Consider the following 27,188-nt stretch of genomic DNA (forward strand, 5'->3'; position numbering starts at 1 on the left):
ACTGAGCTATATCCCCAGCCCAGTGTCCTTTTCATAACCTGGTTTTTCTTTTTTTCTTGATCACATTTTTCCACTTTTTTGTTGGGTTGACTATCTAAAGTGACTGCCAAGTGTAGCACTGAAGTGGACAGAGAAGAAAGGCTTTTCAGTAAGAATGTCATGTTAAACAGCATAAAGTCACATGCTTCTGACACACTGTATGATAGAAGGAGGTACTCCTGTATCCAAAGTTTCTATCTATAATTGGTGAATCAAAATTAGTGATATTCCCTATTATAAATCAAGATTTATAAAATGCATTGGTAGTCTCTATTAGGCGTGTTCTCTGTAATGATTTATTTACTACACATTAAAAAATGCTTTCTGCCATTTAACCATTTAAGTGCTTCACTTTGCTACCAATGAGAGCTATAAGAGAAAAACTACTGTACATTTCATTGGGCATAATGCAGCACTTAAACACATTGGATTGTAGACATGTTGATTGATGGCTTCACGTTATTCATGTTAAAATAATAATTACTGGTTTTGATGTCACGTCCTTTATCACAGAATATCTTAAGGGCTTTTATGTGTTGATTCATGTCATACCTTATTTAATCCACTCAACTGCACTCAAGTTTTATCACTATTATTCTTCCCATTTGATGGATAAGTACACTGAGGCATGGAGAGGTTAAGATATTTCTCAAGATCTCTAGGAATTTTCACAGCTGTAATTTAAATCTCAGGCTCTCTGATTGTTAAAGCTTGAACTCTTTACTGCCTCTGTTCTCATAGATAAGAAAAACTACCCTCTTCTATGAACAAACACATAGCTCTTGATACCTTGTTCATCAGCTGTTTCAGGACATTATTTTAGTTAAAATATTACAGTGATTCATTGATGTGCTTATGCTGCAAAGGTATATCTGAAGTTCTACTTGACTTTGTTCCACTGAGGACAATATATATATATATATATATATATATATCCTGAAAGACCATTATTGTGTAGAGGTGTTTTGTGGCCAGCTTTCGATGGTTTGCAGAAGAATGAATGTGTGTTTGTCAGGTCTTTTCCTAGGCAGTGTCATTTTTGAGGCCCTTGTTTAGCCTGCAGAATAATCATCAAAACCACCAGAAAATCTCCTTGTGTGCTTCTTTGCAGAAAACCATTCTGCACCTCCTGATGTAACCACATACACCTCAGAGCACTCAATACAAGTGGAAAGGCCACAGGGCTCAACGACATCCCGGACAGCACCAAAGTATGGCAATGCCGAGCTCATGGAAACAGGGGATGGTATGTCTCATGGCAGTTTTTTCTGCTGATGTGCTTTTCTATGCCTATGATTGGATGTGTTTCTTCCAGATACACCACTAATTTATTGAACCTAATTTGTCAGAATCTTTATGAATCTCCCATAGAACCTTCTTCATTAGCATGTAGGCTTTAGAAATGCAGATTTTCTCTAGGTTGATCAAGAGTTACTTCTTAGAGGAAATGTAAATTTTATAGAAATTCAGTCATGCAAAGAAAGATTAAGATTTGCTGGTTTTGCTAGTGAATAGCTAATATCTGAATACTTACAGAACAAGTGTTAAGTTCATTGGTTGCCTAGAAGAGTAAGATGGAGTTAAATGTAAAAACCATTGACAGATATGAGTAGATGGTACCTTAGGTTTACAAAAGCTTCTCCTTTTTCCAGTTTAGACAAAAATTATCAGTAATTTGAGAAAATACACAGTGGAAGTCTTTCCCTCTATTCTTCATATTTTTGACCATTGGGTGTTGTGATTACAGTGTTTATTTCCATTACCCAATGCAAAGCAGCAAGATTAGACATAAACTTTCTTTTATATTCTTCTTTGTTAAAGTCTGTCTTGCTGAGGGTCATGAAAGTTAGAACAGAATTTGGCAATAAAAATTACATGTTTTTTGTTTTTGAAAGGTGGACAAAATATTCTTGAGGTGTGATCCACCTCACTGAGTTCATGTTGTTGCGGTACCTGTGTGATTCACAGTTACATAGGACACGTGGTCCCAGTCTCAGACAGCATGCCTTCTTCAGCCCAAAGGCCTAAAGTCACTAGTTTGCAAGCTATTCAGTTAATACATGTGAAATCACTTCACTGTCCAGTGTGATTGGTTTTCCTCAGATGCTTTTCAGTTCGCTTTAGTTCTCTGAAAAACTCTTTATTTACTAGGTAGGCCATTGTTGTTCTTGTCATCAATTTAATAACTTTGTCATCATTGAAATCCATCCTCTTTGCCTATGTTCCCCCAGGCAAACTCTGAATTATACAGAGTCCAGCAAAAAAAAATGTATATACACTTCAGGAAAAAAACTTTATAAATATTTTAATACTAAATTTATTGAGAAATTATGAGATTAATACAAGTTACCTTTGGCCTCTACTATTATAAGAGGTGCTCAGAGTGGTGGCCATTAGCTTCCAGACATTTATTAGTATGGTAAACTGCTCTTAGGTAACTTTGGTCATTGAGACTGCTGCACATGTATTTTCAGTTTCTTTGAGGGCTGGCAGTGTAGTGGGTTTTCTGCAGTATACAACATCCTCTAGGGTCCCCCATACAAGGGTAGCACCATCTGTTGAAAAGCCATCATACTATTTTTCTTTGCCTGAAGTGTATACACATGAATTTGGTGGGCTGTGTATATTGTGTGGTTCAGTGTTTCTCAATATGAGATGCCCCCACATCACAATCACATGGGAGTGCTTGCTGATACAGGTTCTGGTTCACACCTGATCCATCAGAAGCTCTGGGATGGTCCAGGAAAGATTTGTCCACACTAAACTAAGCTTGAGAACCACTGGCATTCTTATGAAATGATCTTTGATTCATTTGAACCAAATTAAGTTGGAATACTTAATGGAAAATAGTATGTTTGGATAGTGAGACTCCTGGATGATACATTTTTATGTAGTTTGAAACTGTAGGTCTTTTCCTACAAGGCTATTTTATTATTTTAAGAGCAGTAACCTTGACCTTCATTGGTTGATAGAAATCTAGAAAAGAGACTCTAGGTTTTGTTCCAGAATAGATACCAGAAAGGTTCACCCAGCCCTATACAGGTGGATAGAGCTCCAAAACTGATTATTTCTCTCAGCAGAATGTGATTTTGTTCTGTGAGTCTGGCCTCCTTTTAATGATGTTATAATATGATCATTTTTTTTTTATTTTAAAGATGAAAAAATAACAAAATAACAATGAAGACAAAAACAAAACAATATAAAAACAAAAATGATACAGGATTTCAAAACAAGATGTTAGAAACTAACAATGGTTGTTATATTACATATTGTTATCTTCAACAAAGTTGGTCAAATTACCAGATGTAAGAGTGCAAGATTGATCAAACAATTAAGGACAATAACAAGTAATAAAAAATTAGAAATGAAAGAGAGCTTCAGTAAACAAGATGGTAGGAATTCAGTAATGCTTGTTAAATTGTATATTGTTGTCTTCAAATTAGTTCTTCCAATTGCCAGATATAAGCATGCAAAATTGGTCAAGAAAAAGAAATTTAAACATTATCTGTTACTTTCAGTAAACCAATAGATATCAGTAATACACTTATCCCAGCTATCCATGTATATACATTTTTCTTTTTGTTTAGAAACTACAAAATATTTAATGTCTCAATTCTGATGATACCCATTGAATATTTTTGAGTCTGCCTGTTCAGATTATTTGGTTCTTAGAAAGTTTTCCTTAAGTTCTGTGCTATTCCAAAATTTACTTGTTTCAGCTGTGATGGTCAGTCCATCTACCCCATGGTTCCTATCTTTCAGGAGTACCAGTAAGTAGCCGGGTATCAGCAAAAATTCAGCAGCTTGTCAATACCCTCAAACGACCTAAACGACCACCATTACGAGAGTTCTTTGTTGATGATTTTGAAGAATTGTTAGAAGGTAAAAGAACACTTTCCTACTGCTGTTTCTTTTAGATGTCCCTATGGCCCCATTAAAAAAAACTTTTTTTCCTACAAGGCTATTTTATTATTTTAAGAGCAATAACCCTGACCTTCATTGGTAGATAGAAATCTAGAAAATAGACTGTAGGTTTTGTTCCAGAATGGATACCAGAAAGGTTCACCCAGCCCTATACAGTTGGGTAGAGCTCCAAAACTGAGTGTTTCTCTCAGCAGAATGTGATTTTGTTCTGTGAGTCTGGCCTCCTTTTAATGATGTTATGAGATGATAAATATGCAAAATTAAATTATATAAAACCTTAGCTCACAACAATGCAGCTCTCTCTGAGCAAGTTTGTGAAGGGGGCCACAGAAAAAACATGAAGAGTAGCTCTGTACCCTCTTGCTGCTCCTCGGAGGCATAAGTGCTGGTTCCTGGTCCCGGAATGCTTGTGCACCTTTTAACATAGGCACATTAAAGTTAAATAGAATAGAAATCTGCTTTTGTATCAGACTCAAAGTCCTTGTCTTCTTGTTTGTAAACTGTAAGAGTTAACTGATCTTTTTGGCCGGCAGACAGAAATACGTCATAAAGTATGAGAGAAAAGCTTTTTCTAGAAATGAGAAAAATACTGTAATAATTTCACTTTCTCATTTATTTAAACAAAAAGACATGGAAGATTATATTTTATTATGATGCATTTATCTTAGTTTTATTCTGGAAAAAACTTGTTCCATGCTCTTGTTTTTCAGTGTGGTTGTAGCAAGTTTATATTAACATCTCAGTAATTAAGAACAAAGTGTAATTCAATAAGATTTGAACTCTTTAAGGTCCATATACTGTATGTTGGTAACTAAAATTTTAAATGGATATTTAAATGCCATACTCTAGCCATATAGTTTTGCCTCTTGTCAGTTTGCACATGTACTTATGTCCAGCTAAGCCCTCTATCCCATATTGTCTTGGAAATTTTCAGAATTGTTTCTATTACACCCTTGAGGCTAGTACATGACTATTTTAGAAAAGGATGTACTTTCTGTCAGTTAATAATAAATTCATTCCATGAAGTATGAATCTCTTAACTTCTTTATAAAGGTAATCACGCTAATGTAGTTGTATTTTTTGAAAAACCTTTTGTATTCAAATGTATTTAGTTCAACAGCCTGATCCAAACCAACCAAAGCCAGAGGGAGCCCAAATGCTGGCCATGCGTGGGGAGCAGTTAGGGGTGGTCACGAATTGGCCACCCTCCTTAGAAGCTGCACTTCAGCGGTGGGGGACCATCTCCCCAAAGGCCCCCTGCCTGACCACCATGGATACAAATGGAAAACCCCTGTACATCCTTACCTACGGTAATTCTATAAGGTTTATTCATCTCTTCTTTTGCTTGTTCTTGTACATAGCCTCTATTGAAAGTACAGAAGGTAAATTTCTTTTGGGGTGGCTAATTTATATTTGTCTTCTCTTATATGTTTCTGGTACAGAAATAGATGGCATCTGAAGGAATATTTTAAGAAAATTATTTAGTGTCAGTGTGAAAATTTAAATTTTAAAATTTGAAAGCAGAATTTGATGATTAAAGTAGTAATCATAACTCTGAGATATTAGATTTTTACCTCTGGAGTGTCTATTTGATTTTGTTGAATACTTTCAACATGGATTGGTAGAGAATACACACACACACACACACACACTCATTGACATGGGGTTGGGTTATAAGTCTGAAAAACACAGTCTCAGATGCTGTTAACCCAATTGTTGAAATCAAAAGAACAAAATCCCTAGGAACTCAAACCTTAAAAGATCAAAATCCCAAAATGTAGTTCTGGGGAAAGTTTTTTGTTTTGGAGATTTTGGAAGAGTTTTGCTTTGTTTTGTTTTGTTTGTTTTTTATTTTTGGACGTCTTGTTTTGTAGTTCATTCAGGCTGGCCTTGAACTCACTTTGTAGTACAAGCTGGCCTTGAACTTGCAGCAATACTCTTGCCTCATCCTCCTGAGTGCTAGGATTATAGGTGTGCCCCACCACACCTGCCTCAGGAAAAGTTTTTGAAATTCTTTAAAAGATACTTACTTACATTTTAAAGGAGGATTTGAGAAACAAAAACCTCTACAGTACTTTTTCTGTATTTCATAGGCTATTTTACACAATAGATAGTAAACATTTTTGCAAGCATAAACACTCAGGTATACTCAGGAGATTCACATCTGTTTAACAGTTCCAACTACTGTACCTGAGCCATATTCATAAAGAAACAGGTCAAAAAGGAAAATATATAAATGCACATCATCATGATTGGTAATTCTGTACACCCAGCTTTCTAACTGGGGTTATCTAAAATACTGTGATGGACAAGTCAAGTTTTGTGACGAGATAAGTAGAAAACCATGATGTGTTGTGACTGTGTTTGCCATCACCCAAAGAACTGAGATTTGAGAAATTTTCTCTCTTACAAGTACAGGTATGCCAAAAGGACATCTCTTCATTTGAGGAAATTTCAACATTTTTACTTACTACAAAGTCAGTGTTGCAATAATGTATTTTCATAGTCAAATCTGGAAAAGAAGGAAAATTAGAACTGTCTCAAAGTCTTTACACAGTTTATAACTCCATCATTGGAAATGATGTTGAAGATTTTGGCAAGTTGTAAAATATAATGCTGACAGTTTTAAGTAGTGGGAAAATTTAAAAGGCCTGAAGATCCTAGAGGTCCCCTGGCATGTGTCATGCAGTCCAAAGGCTGATGAAGCCAGAGTTCTCTTGTCCAAGATAGCAGAGGAAACTTGTGTCCCAGCTCTCAGAGAAAATTCCCTTCTGCCTTTGTTCACTCAGGTTCCCTGACTGATTCAATGATTCCACCTGTACTGAGAGTGATTGCTCCTACCTAGTCCATTCAAACACTGATCTTTAGAAACTGACAGTCCCAAAATAATGCATGGCCACATTTGTAGGTATTCTTTGTGCCTGACACGATGCATCTGTTTTTTACATAATCAAAAACATACAAATCTTCCCTACAATTTGTATTTTTGTCCCTCTTGCAGAAATCTTTTTAAAAAAATTTCTCCAATAGCCATTGTAGTTTCAAGGATTTCAGTATTGAAATATATATCTTTCAGGATTGTGATCTTTTGAAATTTTAGACTTTATGGATTTTGACCTTTTGAGATTATGGGATTCAAGATTATTATGTCTTTCAGAACTATGAGTGGCACTGTTTTGACATACGTCACTCCAAAGCAACAAAATCTCTGTAATACTTCTTCTGAAAACCAGAGAAATAAGTTTTCCATAATTCTTCATTCAGTGCAATTAATGCAGTCTATAGGCTTTTTTGCAAGTAGTTACATGTACCAATGAGATGCCTTTCTTTTGTCTAGCAGATAAGAGGCTACGCAGAAAGCAGATTCAGGTTATTTTCACACTGTGTGCTTCAGTATTGTAAAGATACAAGCATAATAACCAAAAGATCAAATGTATCTACATATGTGAGATTAAATGGCCTTTTTTTTTTAACTTCTAGTTTTGTTTTTATACTTTTTATACTTTTTTTTTTGTTTTTACACTTTTTATACTTCTAGTTTTGTTTTTTACTTCTAGTTATGTTTTTCTGATTGCAAGTAGAAAAGATACTGATTTCTACATTAGCCATCAAGGTCAAGAGCCAGATGTTATATTAATTCATGCCACCTACTTGTAAGTAGAGCCCAGCATTTTGGGGTTGATGCCTCACAAGGCAGTGGCTGTAGTCCTGTGCTTTACATGGACCAAAATAGGTTTTTTGTTTAGCAGCATGGTGAATTTGAGAACATATGTTTCACAGCCCTTTCGTTGTTATGGTTTCATTTGGGTAGTTTTAAATGAATGGGTAATGCGGCCCTCAATTAGGCATAAGCTTGATTTGTTCCTTTCTTCAGTTATATTCTTGGAAATAAGTTTTACTCAATCCAAAAAGATAGACAACTTTTTTGTGTGACCTTCATATCTGGCCAAATTTAGCTATAGGGTTAATTATATTCGTGTAATTGCTGCTTCTTGACAGGATAGCTGATCACTGCTAGGCTTTCTCTGTCTCTGGGAAAATTCTGGGCCAACCTGTGTTCATGCATGAGTACATGCATTATTAGCACATGCATTCATCCTGAGAACCAGTAAACATTCATCAAGACGGATCAAGCAGGTGCTATTCACTAAGTTCTTAGTGTACTTATAACCTAGACTAAAGAGGGGTGTTCAACAGAGTAATGTTTGCTCTCTTCCCTTTCTTGCAAGATTAAGATAAATTTGAGGTGTAAGACACAAATTGAGAATTACATATGAAATTTAGGGTTCAAGCACCATACCCCACAATCATTAATGGCTAATGTAGAAATCAATTTTATCTTACTGTATTTTAATCTTCTATATTATATGCTGCTAGGCAGTCTTCGTTTTTACTTGTTGAAGGGCTATAAGGAGGTAATGCATTTCCAGATAAAAGACTATCATTTATCAGGTCATAAAATGAGCATTGGTGGTACAATATGATAGGAAAATATTAAGATAAATCAAGGATTGGACATTGCCAAAAAGAGTCACAAAAAATGGTCATTGAATTTAAATTGTTCTGATGCTGAGTAATTTGGTTTAATTGAAGAACTATACTATTTTAAACACTTGTAGTTTACCCTCAAACCCAACATTTTGCTTTCTGCCAAGTCAAGGAAATAGAATTCCCAACTGAGAATTTTAAGGTCTTCAATATAAAAAACAGATGAAAAATGAAAGTCATGAGTAAATTTATGAAAGATTTTATACTTGCATCTTCCATTTACTGGTAAAATAGCCTAGTAAAGAGTATTCAAGAAATTCATAAGCTTAATAAAAATAACCCATGCAGTACTGTTAACTTCCCTTTATAATGCTTTACCTAGAAGAAATTTTAAAGTGTCTTCTTCTGTCTCTTCTTGGTTTTCATTTAGTGTCTCAAGTTTATTTTGTCTTTCTACTAAGCAACCTCTCATGCTTATCTTCTCATTTTTCCTTACTTCTTTTCTTTTTTTAAAGCTTTCACTTTTATTCCAGGTGTTTCAAAGAATGTAGATGCCTGAACTAGAAAAGCATTGGGCTTTCTGCAATTTTTTAGTATTTTGTGCACTTAATGACGTATCTTCTCTAGCTCCCATTGCAATTTTATGGCCTCTGCACCCTATCCTAGCTCTGAGCCCCTCCCCTTTTTTACCCACCTGCTCCTCCTCAGCAGCTACATTCCTCAGTCAAATCCAAATGAAGTTAAAATTCATGTTAGGAAAATAGTGCTTTATCCTTTTCATATCTTTATCAGTAAATAACTATCGTATCTTCTCTAATCAACAGCATAACTTAACTCTTTTGGGTGTGAAAAATGCAAGGTGTAAAATATTAAGTATATTTCAGGAATTTTCAAAAGGTTTGTGTTTATTTTGCCTTTTAGTGACTATTGAAACTACAGTTCTGTTGTGTAAATTTATGATACAGACTTTAAGATTTTCAGCTGTGTATTAAGTTGAAACTTGAGTAAACTGCAGTGGTGCTAATTGATGTAATTGATTTATCATTTATAACACTTTTTTTCAATTACAACAGATTTTAATTTTTCTATAATAGCTCTAATTTTTCTATAATAGTTCCCTAACATTCACATTAAAGAAATCTGAAGCACAAAATATTTAGGGGAAAAAAATCACTGAGATATTTCTAGTGGACTGATAACTGTTTATAATTTCAAAACATTAAATGAATTTGAAGGGGTCGGTCTTGAGAACTGTAGTACCCCAAATATTTTTGTGCTCATTACAGTCACATAAGACAGGGTCCATTAATGAAAGATACACGTCATAAAGTACCACATAGAACAATGGTACTATTGCAGATAGTGGTACTATCCCTCTCTTGTAGCTGACTCTCCAGAAATACTCCTCACAACTTCAGTAACATTAAGCGGAATTTTGCTTGGTGTTGGAACCTCACTGAGATATTCGCACTCCTCTTGATGAGTCAGAATTGTTGGTGCTTAGTCCTCATCTTTCCAGGAACTTAAAGTCAGTTGAAGGCTTAAGATGAAAAGAGCTTTGGGTAAACTTTATCTTTGAGAAAGGATTCTGAAGACTTTGCCCCATTCCTCTGGGGGCCTAGTTCCTATGGCTGTGTATCAGTTAGATCAGAGCCGTGGCCTGTCAGCTCCTTCCCGGATTATATACAGAGCAGAAAATGGCCAACGTTGGGTTTTTATTTCTTCTTTGCTTTTTGTCTCCCTGAAGTTTTCTTTTTAAAACCTCTGTTACTTCTCTGTTTTTATTTCCAGTTTCTAGTCTTGCCCACCTGTTGCCCTTTTTGGCGACAGTCCCCTCTTCGTTACCTGCAGACCCCACGTAGTGGAACCAAAATGAATCCATACCTTAGACTTTCAGTTCGGGAATACTCCTGAGATAGTTTATTGTGCACATTTGAGCAGAACTGAAAATACATGTGTAAATGGTAATTGTATTTTTATACTTTGTATTGATAGGCAAACTGTGGACAAGAAGTATGAAGGTTGCTTACAACATCCTGCATAAATTAGGTACAAAGCAAGAACCTATGGTGCGGCCTGGTGACAGGGTACGTGCAGTTTAAATTATTGGATCTGTAAATTGTAGCCTTTTATAGGAGAGATACCTTCTGACTTCAGTGTTCAGCTCATTCTCCTGCTATTACACTATGTAAAGCTTTCTTCATATTTACTAAGAACCAAGAGCAGCTGCATACAAAATATTATTTAATCTTCACAACAACTCGGTGAATCACGTAGTTTTTCTCTGATCTTATGCACAAGGTCCCTCAGGCTATAGAGGGTAAGTATCTACCAGGTGAAGGTACACAACCAGCACTCATACCCATTCTGTCAGCCTTCATTGCCCATGTTGTTAATCACTGTCATATACAGTCTCCTCATTTGAAATGCACTTGTACAACTGACCAGGGTAGGCAGGGCAATTACATTTGAAATGTGTTTTACATTAGTGAGCCAGACAGTCCTGAAACAAACCAACATTAGAGTCTCTCCCCGCTTCCCCTGGTGTTAAATTTCTTGATGTAAGCTATTGCTTTCCATTGGAACACACATTTTCATTTTATTCGTAGGGCAACCAGGCAGGTAACAGAGGGACAGTTATTGGTATTTTCATTTCACTGTTATACCTGAGCAAACTTTTACACCCCAATTTAGATGTGGAACTTTGTATAGAACCTAGTTTTCTTGCCTTTAAATAACTGCCTTAAAAATAAACAAACTGCCTTTTTCCTACATACTGCTAGGTACTTTAGATGCCTAGATATGCCTTCATACAGCTGATGAATTATTTAAAAACCTCATCTAGGGTACCAAAACTCAGCAAGAATATGAGCTTTACTTAAGAGATGTTCTAAAGACATAAGCCTGTTATGAAAGTTTTCAAAAGATTGCTACAGCTTCAGAATATTGTAGTAGACTGTGGTTTGTTTCAATTTGTTATTGAATAAGTTTAGTCTCTAGCTTTCAAAAGTTTTAGGTGTAATACTTCTCAATTAGCAAATTTCCTACAAAGCTATAATCATCACAATAGCATAGTACTAGCCTAAACACAGACATAGACGAATGGAATAGAATAGAAAGAACAGAAAGTCAAATTATTTCAACAGGGTCTTGAACTATTCAGTAGGAAAAAGAGTCCTTTCAACTAACAGGACTGAGAAAATTGGATATCCCCATGTATATGAGTGAAGTATACCTTTATCTAACATTATTTTTTAAAATCTCACATTGACCAGATACCTAAAATATAAGGACTAAAATGATACAATGTTCAGAAAAAAAGTAGAGAAAAAAAAGCATGATAATGGATTTGGCAATGATAATTTGGATAAGACACCAAAGACAAATATAACAAAAGAAACAATAAATTGAATTTACTCAAAATTAAAAACTTCTGTGCACCAAAAGGCATTATAGAGAGAACTAAAAAGGCAACCTACAAAATGGGAGAAAATGTTAACAAATCGTGTATTTGATAACAGGTTAGCATTGAGAATCTATAAAACATTCTTCAACTGAACCATACTGAAAAAACTTCTGATTAAAAAAAGGCAGCATATCTTGTACTCTGAATAACTACATTAATGATAACAATATTAACTATTGTTATTCTCCCATTATTTTGTTAGGAAATTTTGTTTTACCTTTTTTCCATAAAAGAAGTAAATAAATGGACAAAAGACTCGAATAGACATTTTTCTAAAGAAGACTTAAAAATGACTCTAAGCAAATGAAAATGAGCTCATCATTTGTGATTTGAGAATTCCAAATCAAAATTACAGTAAAATTTCACTTTAGATAAAAAGAAATAGATCTTTTCAAAAACTCAAAACTTAGAAAAAGTACCGAGAGTTAGGAAGGATGTGAGAAATTGGAATCCTTGTCCATTGGTGGTGGGAAGGTGCAGCCAGATACGAAAGATAGTCAGTGGTTGCTCAGTAAATTAAGCATGGAACTACTGCTTCACCCACCAGTTCCACTTCTGGGTCTAGATTGAAAATAATTGAAACAAGCTCTCAAACAGATATTTATATGTCTCTGTTCTTAGCAGCATTATCCATAAAAGCAAAAAAGTGGAAGGAACCTGAATATTTTTTGACAGATGAGTTGGTAAATCATCTGTGGTACCTACATTCAATGGAATATCATTTAGTTTTTAAAAGAATAGAAATTGCTTTCCATATGCTACATGGGTGAACCTTGAAGACATTAAGCTAAGTGGATTAAGCCAAGCACAAAAATACAAATATTGTGTGATTGTACTTAAATGAGGTGGATTCTTGAAGAAAATGAAGATTGCCATGGGTTGGAGGAAGAGGAGGAATGGGAGTTGCTGTTTAACGAAGACAATTTCAATGTGGGATGGTAGGAAAGTTCTTAAGATAGATCCTGTTGATGAACCTACAACAGTGTGATTGTACTTATTGCCATTCAACTGTACACTTTATCTGACTAAAATCGTAAATTTTGTTACATATATTTTAGCACAATAAAAGTTGATTGTAATGTAATATTGCCCTTATCTATACTTTGGTTCACAATATTAGTGATTTCTTAAATTCTTTTGTAGTAAAGACCCCCAATTTTGGAAGTTTAAGTCCTCTGTGTTCAGCTAAGATATCAGTGGGGAAGCAGAGACACAGTTTTGATAGGACAAGATGTGTAAACAGATTATTGGTTTGGCTTGGGGAGCTACTTTTAAAAGCTTCTCTTTAAAGACTGTCCATGTGGATGGCATCTGGCACACATGTACAGTGTTTATTACAGAAGCATGTATGTTACAGAAATAAAGTGATGCAAACCTCCTCTTCTAGTGAACAGGTTTCTTTATCCCCTTTGAACATTAATTTTGAATGAAATATTTTCCTCACAATAATGAGCATTCAGTCTTAGCATAAAAAGTATAAGTACTTTTCCTGTGGCTGACTGCTAACACAGTGTGGAGAATACCTTCCTGGACTTCCACAAAGGTATCTATAATGCCTCAGTTAAACAGTGTTTCCGAGTTTTGTAGTGGGAGACATGTAAAATAAAAAGATGTGTCGCATATGATGCCAGCCTTTAAGAAGCTTGGAATATTAAAAAAGACACATTGATAATTAGCTTCTGTATAAACTGGAAGGTGATGAAGTACCATACCACATACCTGTAATCCCCGCTGTAGGGAGGGAGGCTGAGGCAGGAGAATGAGTTAAAGGCCAATGTGAACAACATAGTTGAGACCCTTGTCTCCAAAAATGCATGAATAAAAAATTGAAAGTGATACAGGTTCCTAAAAGATAGTGAAAGATACGATTGAATTATTTGAGGAGAAAGAGGTTGTTTTTGTGTTGGAGTGTATATAGGATCAGAGAAGTCTTCTTGGAGAAAAAATTCTGTTGCTTTTTTGGTCAGGAACCAAAAATAGTGGGAAGAGAAACTCCAAAGGGAAGGTTTGTGGTGTGCAAAGGGAAGAAGAGGGCATTCCTTTGGATGGCAGAGCTAGGTAGACAGAGAGTCTTGGAAGGAAAGGTTAGGAAGAAGATGGGGGGATCACTGTGGTGTTAAAGGCTTGTTCATAATCAGGAGTGTGGACTCTTCAGCTCCTGATATCTTGATGTGTGTGGGCTCTGGGTAAGTAGTTATAGTAAAATAGAAAAGAAATACATAGAGAATTGAATGAAAAAAACTTTTTATGGAAAAGAAGCATTTGTGTACTTTATCACTGCAACAGGATCTGACTGATTCAGATGTTAGAGGAAAACTAATAAAATTATATAAATAAAAGTTTCCCTGAATAAAAATTAATTTTGATTCTGAAAGACCCTTTAGGTATTTGCCCCTTTTCTCTCCATTACTTTTATAATGTTGAGAGCATGCAATAATGTACAATTACATATTCTGCTCTTAGCCACTATACTTTGTAACGTGACATTTAATCATATTTCAGTACAACTCCGTAAAGTTCTGTAATGCAGCCCTATCATCATGATCTTATAAATACTGGTAAACTGGGGGTATTTTAAATCCTGGATGAAATCAGTCTTCCTTTGAGCAGATGCTTTGATTGCTAGGACAGGAGTCAGACCTGAATCACTTCTTGGGAAAGGATTGCTCCACAGGCTGGCTCTGGGAATGTCACTTACTTCTTTGTCTCCTTTGTCTGCCCATGGTGAGAACTTCAGTCTCAGAATTAGTTTTCTGGGAAGACTAATAAGCCTGTGTTTACCGCTATGTGAATGGGCGCAACCACCAGTTCTGTATGAAACTTCATCCTGTGCATTTTCTGCTGTGGTTTGGTCAGCTTCCTCAATCCTTTTGGTCTATTTTCTGGCGAAGTCAAATAGCAGTGGTAATCTGCCAACTTCCCATTGAATGTTGTTTCTTTGTCACATCACAATCTGAAAAACATTATTAGCATTCAGTCGAAAGCAGAACACTTGTAGCTAATGCAAACCTCAAGGAATTTTTAAAAGTCATTGACTGTGGTTTGTATGCATAAATAAATCAATCCTTTTATTCCTTCTCTACCCTATCTGGTTGATACAGAGTACAAGAAGGCATATGGAAATGACATCATCATATAATTCACAATTTAATTTTGTTTCCTTCAGTTATTCTAGATTGCTAACTTGCCCACATGACCAAATTTAAGGTACAGCCTACTTCCTTCTCAGCTACCGTTGCAATGCTTGTATGCCGACCTGCTTGCTTATATAGTGAGATAAAGCAGAATGTTTTACCTAACTGTTCATACTAAAATTAGTAACTTCTAATTAGGACCTTATTAAGGTAAATAACTGGAATTCCAGAAAGCAGTAGTGCAAAAATGATAAATAGATGCTAAATCAAGGGATTTATGTGCTTATGAAAACATGTCTGACTTAATTGTTCATAAGGAAGAATAACACTAATGGCTACAGCAACATGTGAAAGGAACTTCTATTAAAATAAACACAGTGGGAATCCAGAAACAGGATAGTCTATATATGATAAAAGTAGCTTTCTAACTCCCAAGAATAGAGAGCTATACTTAAGAGAGAGCATTGATTGGGGTAACAGAGCAAGTTGAGCATACTTTAAAGTAGCTACACTCTAAATTACAGTCATGAGCGACCTAACAGCATTTCAGTCAGTAACAGCCTGTGTGACAGTGACCTCCTAAGGTTATATTGCCCAGTAAAGTTGTAGCCATCTTAGTTTGTATAATTATTTTCTGTGATGTTTTCATATTGATGAAATTGCCTAACACATCTCTCAGAATGCATGACTACTAAAATTAAGTCCAGGTTAATTTAAAAGTTATGGGAAATTGGATGAAACAAATGTTGGGGAATGTCGTCAAACATATTAAAAATTTATTCAAATAATATGGAACATACCAAAACACTTAACAGATAGGTAAGGGGTAATAAAAAGCTGTTGATATGAGGACTAAAAAATTACATGGAAATGTGATCATCATTAAGATGTGCTACACAGTACTTTTAAGGACTGTTAGGAAATATTGAGAAATCATACCTATTATTTGGTAATATATATTGTCCATACTTATAAAAGTCTATGATTATGCTGAGATTGGTTGAACTTGACAGAGGGTGGATGGCTAGAAAGCACATACAGGCAGTTACTCATTAAAATTTGCAACAGTAGTGACCAAAACCTGTGCACATGCAGCATTGGTTAGCTGATACTGCTGCACCCAGTAACCTGTATTACTACTAGTGACATTCATGCGTGAGATGTGTCAGGTATCACACTAAGTTCTTTACATGCATTCTGTCATTTGAACTTTACCACAACTCTAACAGTTTCTATCATTGTTCTGGCTTACAAAGGCCAAAATTTCACAAAAAATGCCAGAGCTCAAAAGTGCCAGGGGATCTGAATTGTGCCCTGTCTGGTTCTGGCTCCCAGGTACTCAGCTCAGCAACCTACAGAGTAATCATACAACCATTTAATTACAGTTGAGATGACTATATCAGACTACAAGGAACTATTCGTAGAGTTCACTGAAAATAGTAAAAAATTAAAATTACTATGTACACTATAATTTCACTTAAGTATATGGATTTGGAATGTAATATGCAAAAATAAAGGTAGTTGTATTCTGGTAAGAGTATTGTAGATAGCGGCTATTGTTTCATATAAAGTAGAAGATATTTATTATATACCTCTTACTAAAATGCACTTTAGGTAGGGCACTGTATTTTTATTACAGCATCCTTCCTTCCTTAGAGTTTAATCCTGTCATCTGAGGAAAGGAGAATTCTGCCATAGGGTTTTAGAAAGTAGAAGACCCTGGTAATTTTGGAATTCCTTCCTCTGTCTGGCCCTTCCTCCAGGTGGCGCTCGTGTTCCCCAACAATGATCCTGCTGCGTTCATGGTTGCTTTCTATGGCTGCCTGCTAGCTGAAGTGGTCCCTGTGCCCATCGAGGTGCCACTCACGAGAAAGGTAAACATTTTGGCATTCATTCATCGTTTGAAACAAGGGACAGGCTCAGTGGCAATTGGATGTTCTGTTGGGCAGGGATGTGGAGATACAGCAGAGTGGTGGTGCATACCTGTAATCTAGCAGTCTGGGAGGCTGAGGGAGGAGGGTTGCAAGTTTGAGCCCAGTCTGGGAAACTTCGTGAGGAAGCAATTCCTTGTCTCAAAATTTTAAAAAGAGCTGGGGATATAGCTCAATATGAAGGCCCTAGGTTCAATCTTCAGTACCATGGGGGAAAAATTGTTCAGATAGCAGTTTCTAAAATGACTTTTCATCTCAGCTGGATATGAATCAAGATGCACTGACATGTTTTTGATGTTTCTGAGGCTCTGAAAAGATTTCCGTCAGTTCTCCCTATAGAGGGAACAGTTACACACACAGCATGACTTAACTGCAGAGTGTGCTTTTTCCCAGAGGTAGAGTAAGCGTACTTGGTAGCAGAACACCGTGCTAACTATTCTTAGTCTATCAACAATGTTCAGCACAGCCAGGCATGGTGGCACATGTTTGTAATCCCTGCACTCAGAGGCTGAGGCAGGAGGATTGTAAATCGAGCCTACCTTGGATAACTGAGAAATTTAGCAAAAACTGTCTTGAAATAAACAAAAAGGCTAAAATATAGTTCAGGATAGAGGCCCTGTGTTCAATCCCTAGTTCTACAAAAAAACAGAAAGAAAAGAAATCACACTCCATGGTATCAGGTGAACTACCAAATCAGAGAAATGATAGCTGTATTTTTAAGTGATAGCTGTTTTGAGTGGTGATAGTGGTTTTCATTCAGATGCCCTGATGTTGTTATGTCCCAGGTTTACCTGGGATTTGTAATCAGGATAACTAAGCTTGATCTACAGCTACCATCTAGTGCAGAGTGAAGAAACTACTTGTGTTCATATACTTCTTATTGATCTCTAGCACTCAACCCACAGGATGATTTGCTTACTTACCATGCAGGCCTGCAGCATCTGGGAGAAAGGCAGGCAGAGGGCCACGTGGAGAAACTGGGTGTGGTACTCACTCTCGCAGGGCCATTAGAGCTGTAAGAGGAAGCCGTGGCCAGGCAAAACACCTGAACTGAATGTACCCTTGGCCATTGCCCTTATGTCATCTTGGCTTTGTTTAGTGCATCTGTAAGGCAAACTAGGGTGACTCTTGCACCTCTGAAACACAGTAATTTCATGTAGCCACTAAGAGTTCCTCAAGAAACTGTTTTTATGGCTTACTAAAATTAAAATGTATTGGTTCACAATTTAAGAAAATGTTCTACTGCCTTGCGGAAGGCATCATGGGTCACTCTTCAGGGCCTGCATGGGAGTTATGTGCTCATGTTTCAAATTCATCTCTTCGTATGAGAAGGGAGAGAACAAGAGAATCCTTTTGAAAATGGGGAGAAAGAAGTTTCCATTTTAATTCCTTACATACAAAGCCAAAGTGCTCCCTGCTTGGTTTTATAAGCATGTGTACAGAGTGAAGAAACTACTTGTGTTCGTATACTTCTTATTGATCTCCAGCACTCAACCCATAGGGTGATTTGCTTATTTATCATGCAGGCCTACAGCATCTGGGAGAAAGGCAGGCAGAGGGCCACATGGAGGAACTGGGTGTGGTACTCACTCTCGCAGGGCTATGAACACAAGTAGTTTCTTCACTCTGCACTAGATGGTAGCTGTAGATCAAGCTTAGTTATCCTGATTACAAATCCCAGGTCAGACAGGGCTGCAAGCCCTCACCCCCAATTTCTATAGGGGTTTGTACCAGCACTCCACAAGCGCAGTAGACACCCCATGAAATGCTTCCCAATCTTGTCAAATTCTGTCATTGTCGACAGCCACGTCCTCCTAGCTGTTCTTTCAGCCCTATTATGCCCTAATTCTGAAATGCCTGGTCCTTGTCTGATTGACGTATGTTTCAGTGGGTAGACTCTTTCTGGAAAGGCAGGAGCCTGCTCAAGGTTTAGAGATTGAGGTTGAAAATCTCTGATGTTCTCTAAGTAATGGTGAAGTGATGATTTGGGCGGCAGTTGTGAGCTAATGAGGCTGTGGGGCTAGTTCTCAGTCAGAGGCTCAGTAATTAGGGGCAAGGGACATAACATTTACCATCTGTACTAGTCACTTGCCCATCACTAGGGCAAAATACCAAACACCTGCACCTTAAAAGATGTGCAGTTTATTTTGACTCACACTTTCAGGGGTTTCAGCCCATAATCAGCTTCTCTAGGGCAAAAATGGCATGGTAGGAGGTAGTAGAGGAAAGCAGCTCATCCCATAGCAGCCAGGCAGCAAAGTGAGAAGGCAGGAGCCAGGGAATACACCCTTTCCAGGCTGTGCCCTCAGTGACCTGCATCCAGCGAGCCCTCACTTCCTAACAGCACATTCAGCTGTGAACCCGTCAGTGGATGCATCCACTGAAGAGTGCAGCACCCCATGATCCAGTCAGTTCCCAAGAGCCTCACCTCTGGACATGTTAGACTTCGGGGGCACATTGTAGAGTTAAGCCATGATACAGTGATTGTCAGTAACAATTACATATCTTTTCTTATTGCATAGTTTAAATGTTTTAAATGCATAGCCTGGCATCTTCCAAACAGGCCAGTTCACACAGAACAACCATTTGAATGAAGCAGGTGGAGACCTTCTGGTGAACATATGCACACTGGTTTCTGATGGCTGGATTGCCCTACTGTTATCCAAAATGTAAGGCATAATTTCAAAACCACCATGGCAAACATATAAAAATCCATATAGGCACTCTCTGGACCATGAAGTGTTTCACTGTAACCTACTTTTAAGATACTAGGAAATAATAAAGGTAAGGACCTTTTGGGTCCTGTTAGGTAGAAATGTAAGTGGTCCATTTGCAATGCACCAGACACCTTCCTAACACTTTATAGGCATGAAGGTATGGCAGCTGAGCGAAGGCAAGGCTTTATTCCATCATGCAAGGACCTGACAGTCACCTTCTCACTAAAAGCCTTGTGTCCCTGAAGAGGGGTCATTGGATTCACTCTGCACAAAGCAAGGTTGACCTGGGGACATGGGACATGTCATAAAGTACTGTGTGGCCAGAGGTGCTGGGGGAACAGGGCAAAGGAGGGAAAGGTTAGGTGTATGACAGAGGCCTAGGATGCCGCTCCATGGGAAGCCACTGAAGAGCTGCCTGCCCCATAGCTCACTCCCCTCCCAGGATACGGAGTTACAGACCCCACGCGGTGGCTTTGATCTTAGTTACCAAAGTATCACAGAATCCAACTTACTCTGAAGAGAAAGTGCTGACTTTCCCCTCCATGCCCTCTCTTTGCCAGAATATTTTCTGAGGGAAAACACAACCCTGCATTGACTTTGCTTGCTGGTGACTCGGTCTCTGTAAAAGCTGCAGAGAAAGGGCGGCCTTCGAGGACACCTGGGAACCTTTCCTAAAGTGAGCAGATGAGCCACGTGTTAGGATTCTAGGGAGTGAAGGTGGTGGGGTGAGCAGTTGAACTGTGCAGTGTTGAAAGACAACAGGACAGAATAGGTCCTCTGAGCCAGAGGACCACCAGGGCCTGTCCTGACCATCCCAAGCTTTCTGTTCCAACCCAGGCAGCTGCAGAGTCTCTTCTGCATTCTGAGAATGATCCATTGTCCTTAGAATTTTAGAGCATTGTTTATTTGCATCAGTAAAGATTTGAAATGTCCAATTAAAGTGAAACCCTTGCCGGGCATGGTGACTCATGCGTGTAATACCAGAACTCTGGGCTGAGGCAGGAGAGTGGAAGTTTGAGCCCAGCCTGAGCAACTTAGCAACTTACTTAGATCCTATTTCAAAACAGAATAATTGAAAAGGATTGGGGATGTAGCTCAGTGCTAAAGCCCTGGGTTCAATCCTTAGTGTTACAAAATAGTAATAGTAATAACAATAATAAATATTAGGTGAGACCTCGAAAAGGAGCAACCTGAGTGCTTGGTACATGCTTATGACTTTATGTGAATGCTCATGGTGGCATTTGACAAAGGAAATCTGTGGAGCCAGGAACAGGGAGGTGGGGGTAGAGCTGCTGAAGAATGGAATGTGCACAGAGGGCGCCTCCTGCTGAAGGATGTGTGGGCAGATGGCATCACTGACAGCTGAGTGGCTTTTTCCCCCCCTCCAGGGTGTGTATGGGTTGTTCTCGTCTGTGTATACAAGTGTAGGAGTACATAAGTATGTAGTATATCTGTGTGTCCTTGTATGTGCACTGATTGCTGTGTGCTTGTGTACACATATGGATGAATGTATCATTTATGTGTGTGTATGAGATGTGATCAAAAGATACACTTAGGCCCGGGAGATAGCCCAGTGGAACAGTGCCTGCCTGGCAAGCACAAGGTCCTGAGTTCAATTCCTGGTAACAACAAAAGATACACTTAATGTTTAAACTAAAAAAATGTATTATAGTACAAAGGCACATTGCCCCTAAACCTCCTTAAAATACTCCTCTTCACTTTGAACACATCCCATTATTTTGTCCCTTGCTGAAGCCTTTTTGAAGTTATCTTTATGAAGTGTGATTTTAAAAAAAAAAATACAGTGAACGCTGCTGCCCAGTGCCGTCCAGTGGAACAGCAGGCCTGTGAAGACATTACAGAGTACCCTCCCCCACTGTTTTTATCAGGTCTGGCACCACGCAACTTCTGGCTCTTCCCTAAAGTCAGAACGATCCTGGTAGTAACCATTTTGAATCAATTCAGGACATCAAGGCAGCCACAACAAAGCAACTTAGAGAGCTCCAATAAAGAGGACTTACCGAACTGTTTCAAAAAGTGGCAGAAGCAGTGGGATTAGTATGTTGGAAGTGAGAGGGAATATTTTAAGGGAAATTAATGGCAGTGCATCTTTTACTGCACTAAACATTAAAATTTAAGCATTCGCCATGTTTTCTCATCACACTGCATTTACTGATGGGGGCATTTGCCTAGGTGAGTGTCCTGATCTGTCTGTGTGTATAGAAGATGAGAAGGTCAAATTGGCCAAACATGAATTGATGCTGGATAATGGGCACATAAGGTTTCTTTTTCCTCTTCTCTGTATCTTTTTTTTTTTTTTTTTTTCTTGAGACAGGGTCTCACTATGCAGTTCAGGCTGGTCTTGAACTCACTTTGTAGCCCAGGCTGGCCTCAAACTTGAAACAATCCTCCTGACTCAGCCTCCTGAGTGCTGGGATTACAGGTGTGTGCCACCAGGCCTGGCTTTTTCTCTGTATCTTTGTGTGTCTCTGAAAATGTCATTATAAATAGTTAAAATTGATTGGCAAAATACATTAATTCCTAAGTTTCTTATTACTGGTAAGGAAAATTTGTTTTGCCAGTTTCCTTGTTCCACCTGGTTGCATTACCATAATTATCTTTAAACTTATCTGTGTGCAGCTATTTTGTGTTGATTCTGCAGAGTAATGCGTTTAAGGTTCATCTCTCTATTACATTATTATCTAATATCTCTTGAGAGTAACAAACTGTTGAGCCAGCAGTTTGAGTAGGCAGAGGATGAAACTGAATAAACACTGGTAGTTGTAGGGCTACAAATCCAAAATGAGTCCATGGGAGACGACTTTTCATGAGTTTATGCTTCCCTTCGTAGAGAATCCTCCTGTGAATCAGTGGTGCTTTTTGACTGGCTTGGGCAGGAGAAGGGTGGGTGATCATCTGGTGACATACCCATACTGGCCTGTCCCAGTGAGGACTGAAGGGTTTGCCGCGAGAGTGGCTGTATGCAAGGAAGCACCTAGAAAGTGGCAGAACTAGTTGATCCTTTATGTGTTGGAGAGAGATTGGAAGAGAAAGGTTTGAACTTGTTTGGTATAGTTTTTCTTCCACAGATGAATGAGTCATTAACAAGATTTTGTGATAGAATATTGTCATCCACCATCTTTGGTGACAGTATTTCTGAGGTGGTGGTTGCATACACGTGGCCACACCTCCCTCAGAGTGTGGCACTGCACCAGCCTGTGTCTGAGAAAGAAACTGCCTGGCAGAAGTATGTTTATTTTCAGGGAGAAAGCACATGGAAAATGATGTCAAGGTCAGAGTGCATGTCTTTGGAAGACTTTTCATTCACTTTCTTCCTGAGATTTGGCTGGTGGTCCTGGCTTGGCCTCAGATCCAGCCAAAGGGAGGCAGCAACCACCTTGCCAGGGACAGCACAGAGACCGTGTGGATCATGGGAAGTCATTGCCACTGGCCTGAAGTGCAGCCTGGCATCCTGACCTCAGGGGCATATGCAGGGACTGTGAGGCCCATGAAGAACTCCCTTCCCATTGGCTTTGATGCTGGTGTGCCTGGGGCCGGATGGCTCGTTCCTTGGTCTTTGCTGAGGATTATGTGTGGAAGGCTCCAGGTAGGCCTGGCTCAGGTGCAGGGGTGTGGCGTCAGGCATGATTAAGTATTGCTCTGAGAGGGCTGCCCAGGGCTGGGCATAGAGGTCTTCCTGCCAGTGGTCCCTGGGAGGGACTTTCTAGAGGCAGAGGAGGTGCAGGTTTGAGGACCACACATTGTGCTGTCTGTGCAACAGCATCATGGCCCCTCTCCTATCCATATGGTTTCTAGTCTCTTATGTTTTAGGAGTCTTTTATTACTTGGTGCTTTAAATTATGTACAGATGTTAGGACAAGGTACAAGAGATGGTAGGACTTCTGGCCAGGAGGCCCAGGGTCAGAGTGGTTCACCCTCTCATCCATGTCTGTATGGGTACCGCACACAGCTGTACTTCTGACCCTGACCGTTCCCTGCTGGGAGACAGCTGAGGTGTGTGCCTGCTGACTCAGTGTGGTGTTCACATGTCAGGAGACAGCTGCCTCCTGCTGCTGATGCCCACGGTGTCCCACCTGTCTCCTTCACCTCTGCAGCGTGGCAGGTTGCTAATGTGGTAATCAGGTTCACATTACCGTACCTGATTGCAGCATCACCTGAGAGTACTTTGCCAGAAGGAAAAGCACCAAAGGAATGTTTCCAAAAGTGGGACTGTCCCCCTCTGCTGATGCTCAGACCTCTCCCTCCTCACTGGGTACTGTTGCTTTGTAAAAATTCTATGTAAAGAGACGTGCTCACATCATATTTAAATCTACACTTAAGAAAAGTGTGAACTAAACACCTAAAAGATTATGGCTTTGAAATTTTAATGCTGCTTAATTCGTGCAGGTAAAAGCACCACTCTTTGTTCCATGGTTTTCTGTTGTCAAGACATGGCCCAGTGAAGTCTACAAGCCAGGCCCGTGGTCCTCTGGCCAATACCAGTTTGTGCTGGGCTTTCACTGGGCTTCATATAGAGCCATCTGAGGAATGCAGCACAACTCATGGACTGCGCAGTGATATTTTTAGTTCCAGGAATGTTGACCACTTTGGGGCTTTCATTTTATTTTGTAAACTAAACATTTACAAAGCAGCAGAGCTGGTACGACTGTGGAAATAAAGGAAGTGAGTTGAACTGACTGGGCTGCTTTCTGTGAGCAGCTGGATAAAATGGGTAATAAAACTGGCACAGGTGGTGGTCCCTGTGGCTGCTGCAGCCAGGAGAGCCTCACCTGTGGTTTCTGCTCAGATGTGACAGTCCAGAATCAGTGCTGGCAGCAGGGCAGCTTCCTGCACGTTCTGTCTCTAGAGTCAAGGTCCTACAGCCATGGCCCATTTGTTATTTCTTGGAGATGCCCTGTGCTCAGGGTAGGAGGAAGTGGCCTGGGTCTTTATTCCTCTGATTGGAAGTGGCCCTGCCTCATGCACCCACTTTATCCATCATATTAGCTACATCTCTAGTCTTTGGGTATTTAAAAATTAGGCACTTGCTGTTAATATGTTCAACACAAAATTTTTCTTAGACCCTTTCTGTTTTCCACAGTTAATCTTACAGTCATAGTTATATAATTAAAGAAGAATCAAAGGCAAATATAATAAACTTTTTTCTTTTCAGCACTGGGGATAGAACCCAAGTACACTCTACTACTGAGCTACATCACCAGCCCTTTTTATTTTGGGACAGGGTCTCACACAGTTACCAAAATGTGCCCTAAACTTGGCATCTTCCCACCTCAGCCTCCCCAGTACAGTATCTCAGGTTAGGCAGAGTTTTGCCAATAGTGTAGCTGTATCTCAGCTTTTTAACTCTTCTCTTTGTCACCCTCTCCTAGGACGCAGGGAGTCAGCAGATTGGTTTCTTGCTTGGAAGCTGTGGAGTTACTGTCGCCTTGACTAGTGACGCGTGTCACAAAGGGCTACCAAAAAGCCCTACTGGAGAGATCCCACAGTTCAAAGGTACACCAAAGAGATGGTGAGAGCACGCAAGCTTCCCGCATCCTGTGTGTCCTTCACAAGACTGCTCCTCACTTCGGGGAAAGCCTGGTCAGCTCCAGCACACAAATGTGCTCACGTGTCAGTGTCTCTGTTGGCACATGTGGCTCCTCAGCTCTGGCTGACGTGGTGTCACTGCCAGTAGCTTGGGTGCTCTTTTGTTAGGAAACACCAGAGATTTCATCCAGCCTAATGTGGTGTTTGAAAGTATGTCAGGTGAATGGAAAGAGAAAGTCTGCAGGCTTTTCTGGGTACTCCTTATTTAAAGGAATTTATCATTTATTTCCAAGGTTGGCCAAAGCTTCTGTGGTTTGTCACAGAGTCCAAACACCTCTCTAAACCTCCTCGAGATTGGTTCCCTCACATTAAAGATGCAAATAATGACACTGCTTATATTGAGGTAAGTCACTGTCTCTGTCCATTGGGTCTCGGTGTGTACTTTCGGAATGGACATGTATTTCTCATCATAACATCAGTGCCCGAGGAGTAAGACTCAAAGTATCTCAAATACCATGAGATGCCAGGCTTGTGCATATCTGTAATCCCAGTACTCTGGGAGGCTTAGATAGGAGGATTGCAAGTTCAAGCCCATCTTGGACAAATAGCAAGACGCTATCTAAAAATTTTAAAATGGCTAGGCATGTAGCTCTGTGCAAAGCCCTTGGGTTCAATCCCTAGTCCTGTAAAATAAAAAGGGAATTAAATACTTTAAGAGGCTGATGGATGGGGAACAGGGCTTTGTCAAAATGACTTTGCCATATACTTTCTCATTTCAGTACAAGACATGTAAGGATGGAAGCGTGCTTGGTGTGACTGTGACAAGGATCGCGCTGCTGACACACTGCCAAGCACTCACACAGGCGTGCAGTTACACAGAAGGTGTGGACCAAACCAAGACTTCCAGGCACCTTGGTTCTCAGAGAGCCACCCTGTGTTTTCCATAGTAATCATGGGAGTAGCTGAATGTGTTACTTAACTAAACGTAACTTAATTGCTGGTTTAGTCTGTTAGCTTTGTTATCATAACAGTTCTACTGGACTGGCTGGCTAAACCCACAGACACAGTCCTGAGAGTGAATGTCCAAGACCGGAGACTAGCAGAGTTTGTTCCTGGTATGGCTTCTCTTCCAGGTTGTTGAAGGCATCTCTCACATTGTCCTCACCTCCCCTGTTCTTCTCTGTGTGTGCCTGGGAAAGACGTTGCTCTCCCCTCTTACAAGGATGCCAATTACAGCTCCACTCTCAGGATCTTATTTGATATTAATTACCTTTTTAAAGGCCCTACTGCCACACATCTGAATGGGGGTTAGCACTTTGCCCTGTGGATTTGAGGGTGCACAACTTAGTCCGTAACAGTTAATACCATGGACATTCCTTTTTGGCTGCACATAAGTATAGCTTTGAAAGCTTAAAAAAATGGCCATGCTTTGTGCCACCCCTGCCCACTGAATGAGAATCTCTGGGGGTGGGTTTTCCATGCTCCACTGTGTGGGCGTCCATGGTGAAGAAAACTGGTGAACTGGTGATTTTCTCCCCGAGTAGGCAAAGAGGTAGAGTGAGCAGAAGGAACCATGGTAACAACTGTCAGTTTGACCCAGAGAAGCAGGGGTTGAAACAGATTCCTTACACTCTCTGGCTTGTCACCCCATGTTCCTGTGCGGGGGCACAGCCACAACAGCACCTCTTCTCTAAAGACATGCCCCATATAATCCTAGAGTATTCTTCTATCACTGGCTCTGCAAATATCATTTGCTTTATAGTCCCAGCCCCACCTTTGAAGACTTTTGGTCAAGCATCACAGACCGAGGAATTGTCAAAAATGGACTCCCTCATTCCCCTGTAAGGCAAGCTGACAGCACGTTATGCTTCCCTTTATGGAAGAGACACGACAGAAAAATGAGAAGAATTCTTTTTGAAAGAGAAAGCAGCAGGGAGAGGAG

The 27,188-nt window shown here is 39.3% G+C and overlaps 1 protein-coding gene across 4 annotated transcripts in view; it reads left to right on the plus strand.

Annotated features, from left to right (window-relative positions):
* Positions 1-27,188, plus strand: part of Dip2c (disco-interacting protein 2 homolog C) — a 221,672-nt gene that overhangs the window by 88,108 nt on the left and 106,376 nt on the right. For all 4 annotated transcript variants that reach the window (XM_013504713.1, XM_013504714.1, XM_013504715.1 and 1 more), the window contains 8 exons: positions 1,151-1,285; positions 3,802-3,921; positions 5,076-5,273; positions 10,447-10,538; positions 16,815-16,925; positions 25,090-25,213; positions 25,540-25,649; positions 26,026-26,128. In XM_013504713.1, the coding sequence (XP_013360167.1) occupies positions 1,151-1,285; positions 3,802-3,921; positions 5,076-5,273; positions 10,447-10,538; positions 16,815-16,925; positions 25,090-25,213; positions 25,540-25,649; positions 26,026-26,128 (993 nt within the window). The remainder of the gene's footprint in view (positions 1-1,150; positions 1,286-3,801; positions 3,922-5,075; positions 5,274-10,446; positions 10,539-16,814; positions 16,926-25,089; positions 25,214-25,539; positions 25,650-26,025; positions 26,129-27,188) is intronic.

This window comes from Chinchilla lanigera, unplaced genomic scaffold (assembly GCF_000276665.1).
Source record: "Chinchilla lanigera isolate Chin_1 unplaced genomic scaffold, ChiLan1.0 scaffold00091, whole genome shotgun sequence".
NCBI classification, from domain to species: Eukaryota; Metazoa; Chordata; class Mammalia; order Rodentia; family Chinchillidae; genus Chinchilla; species Chinchilla lanigera.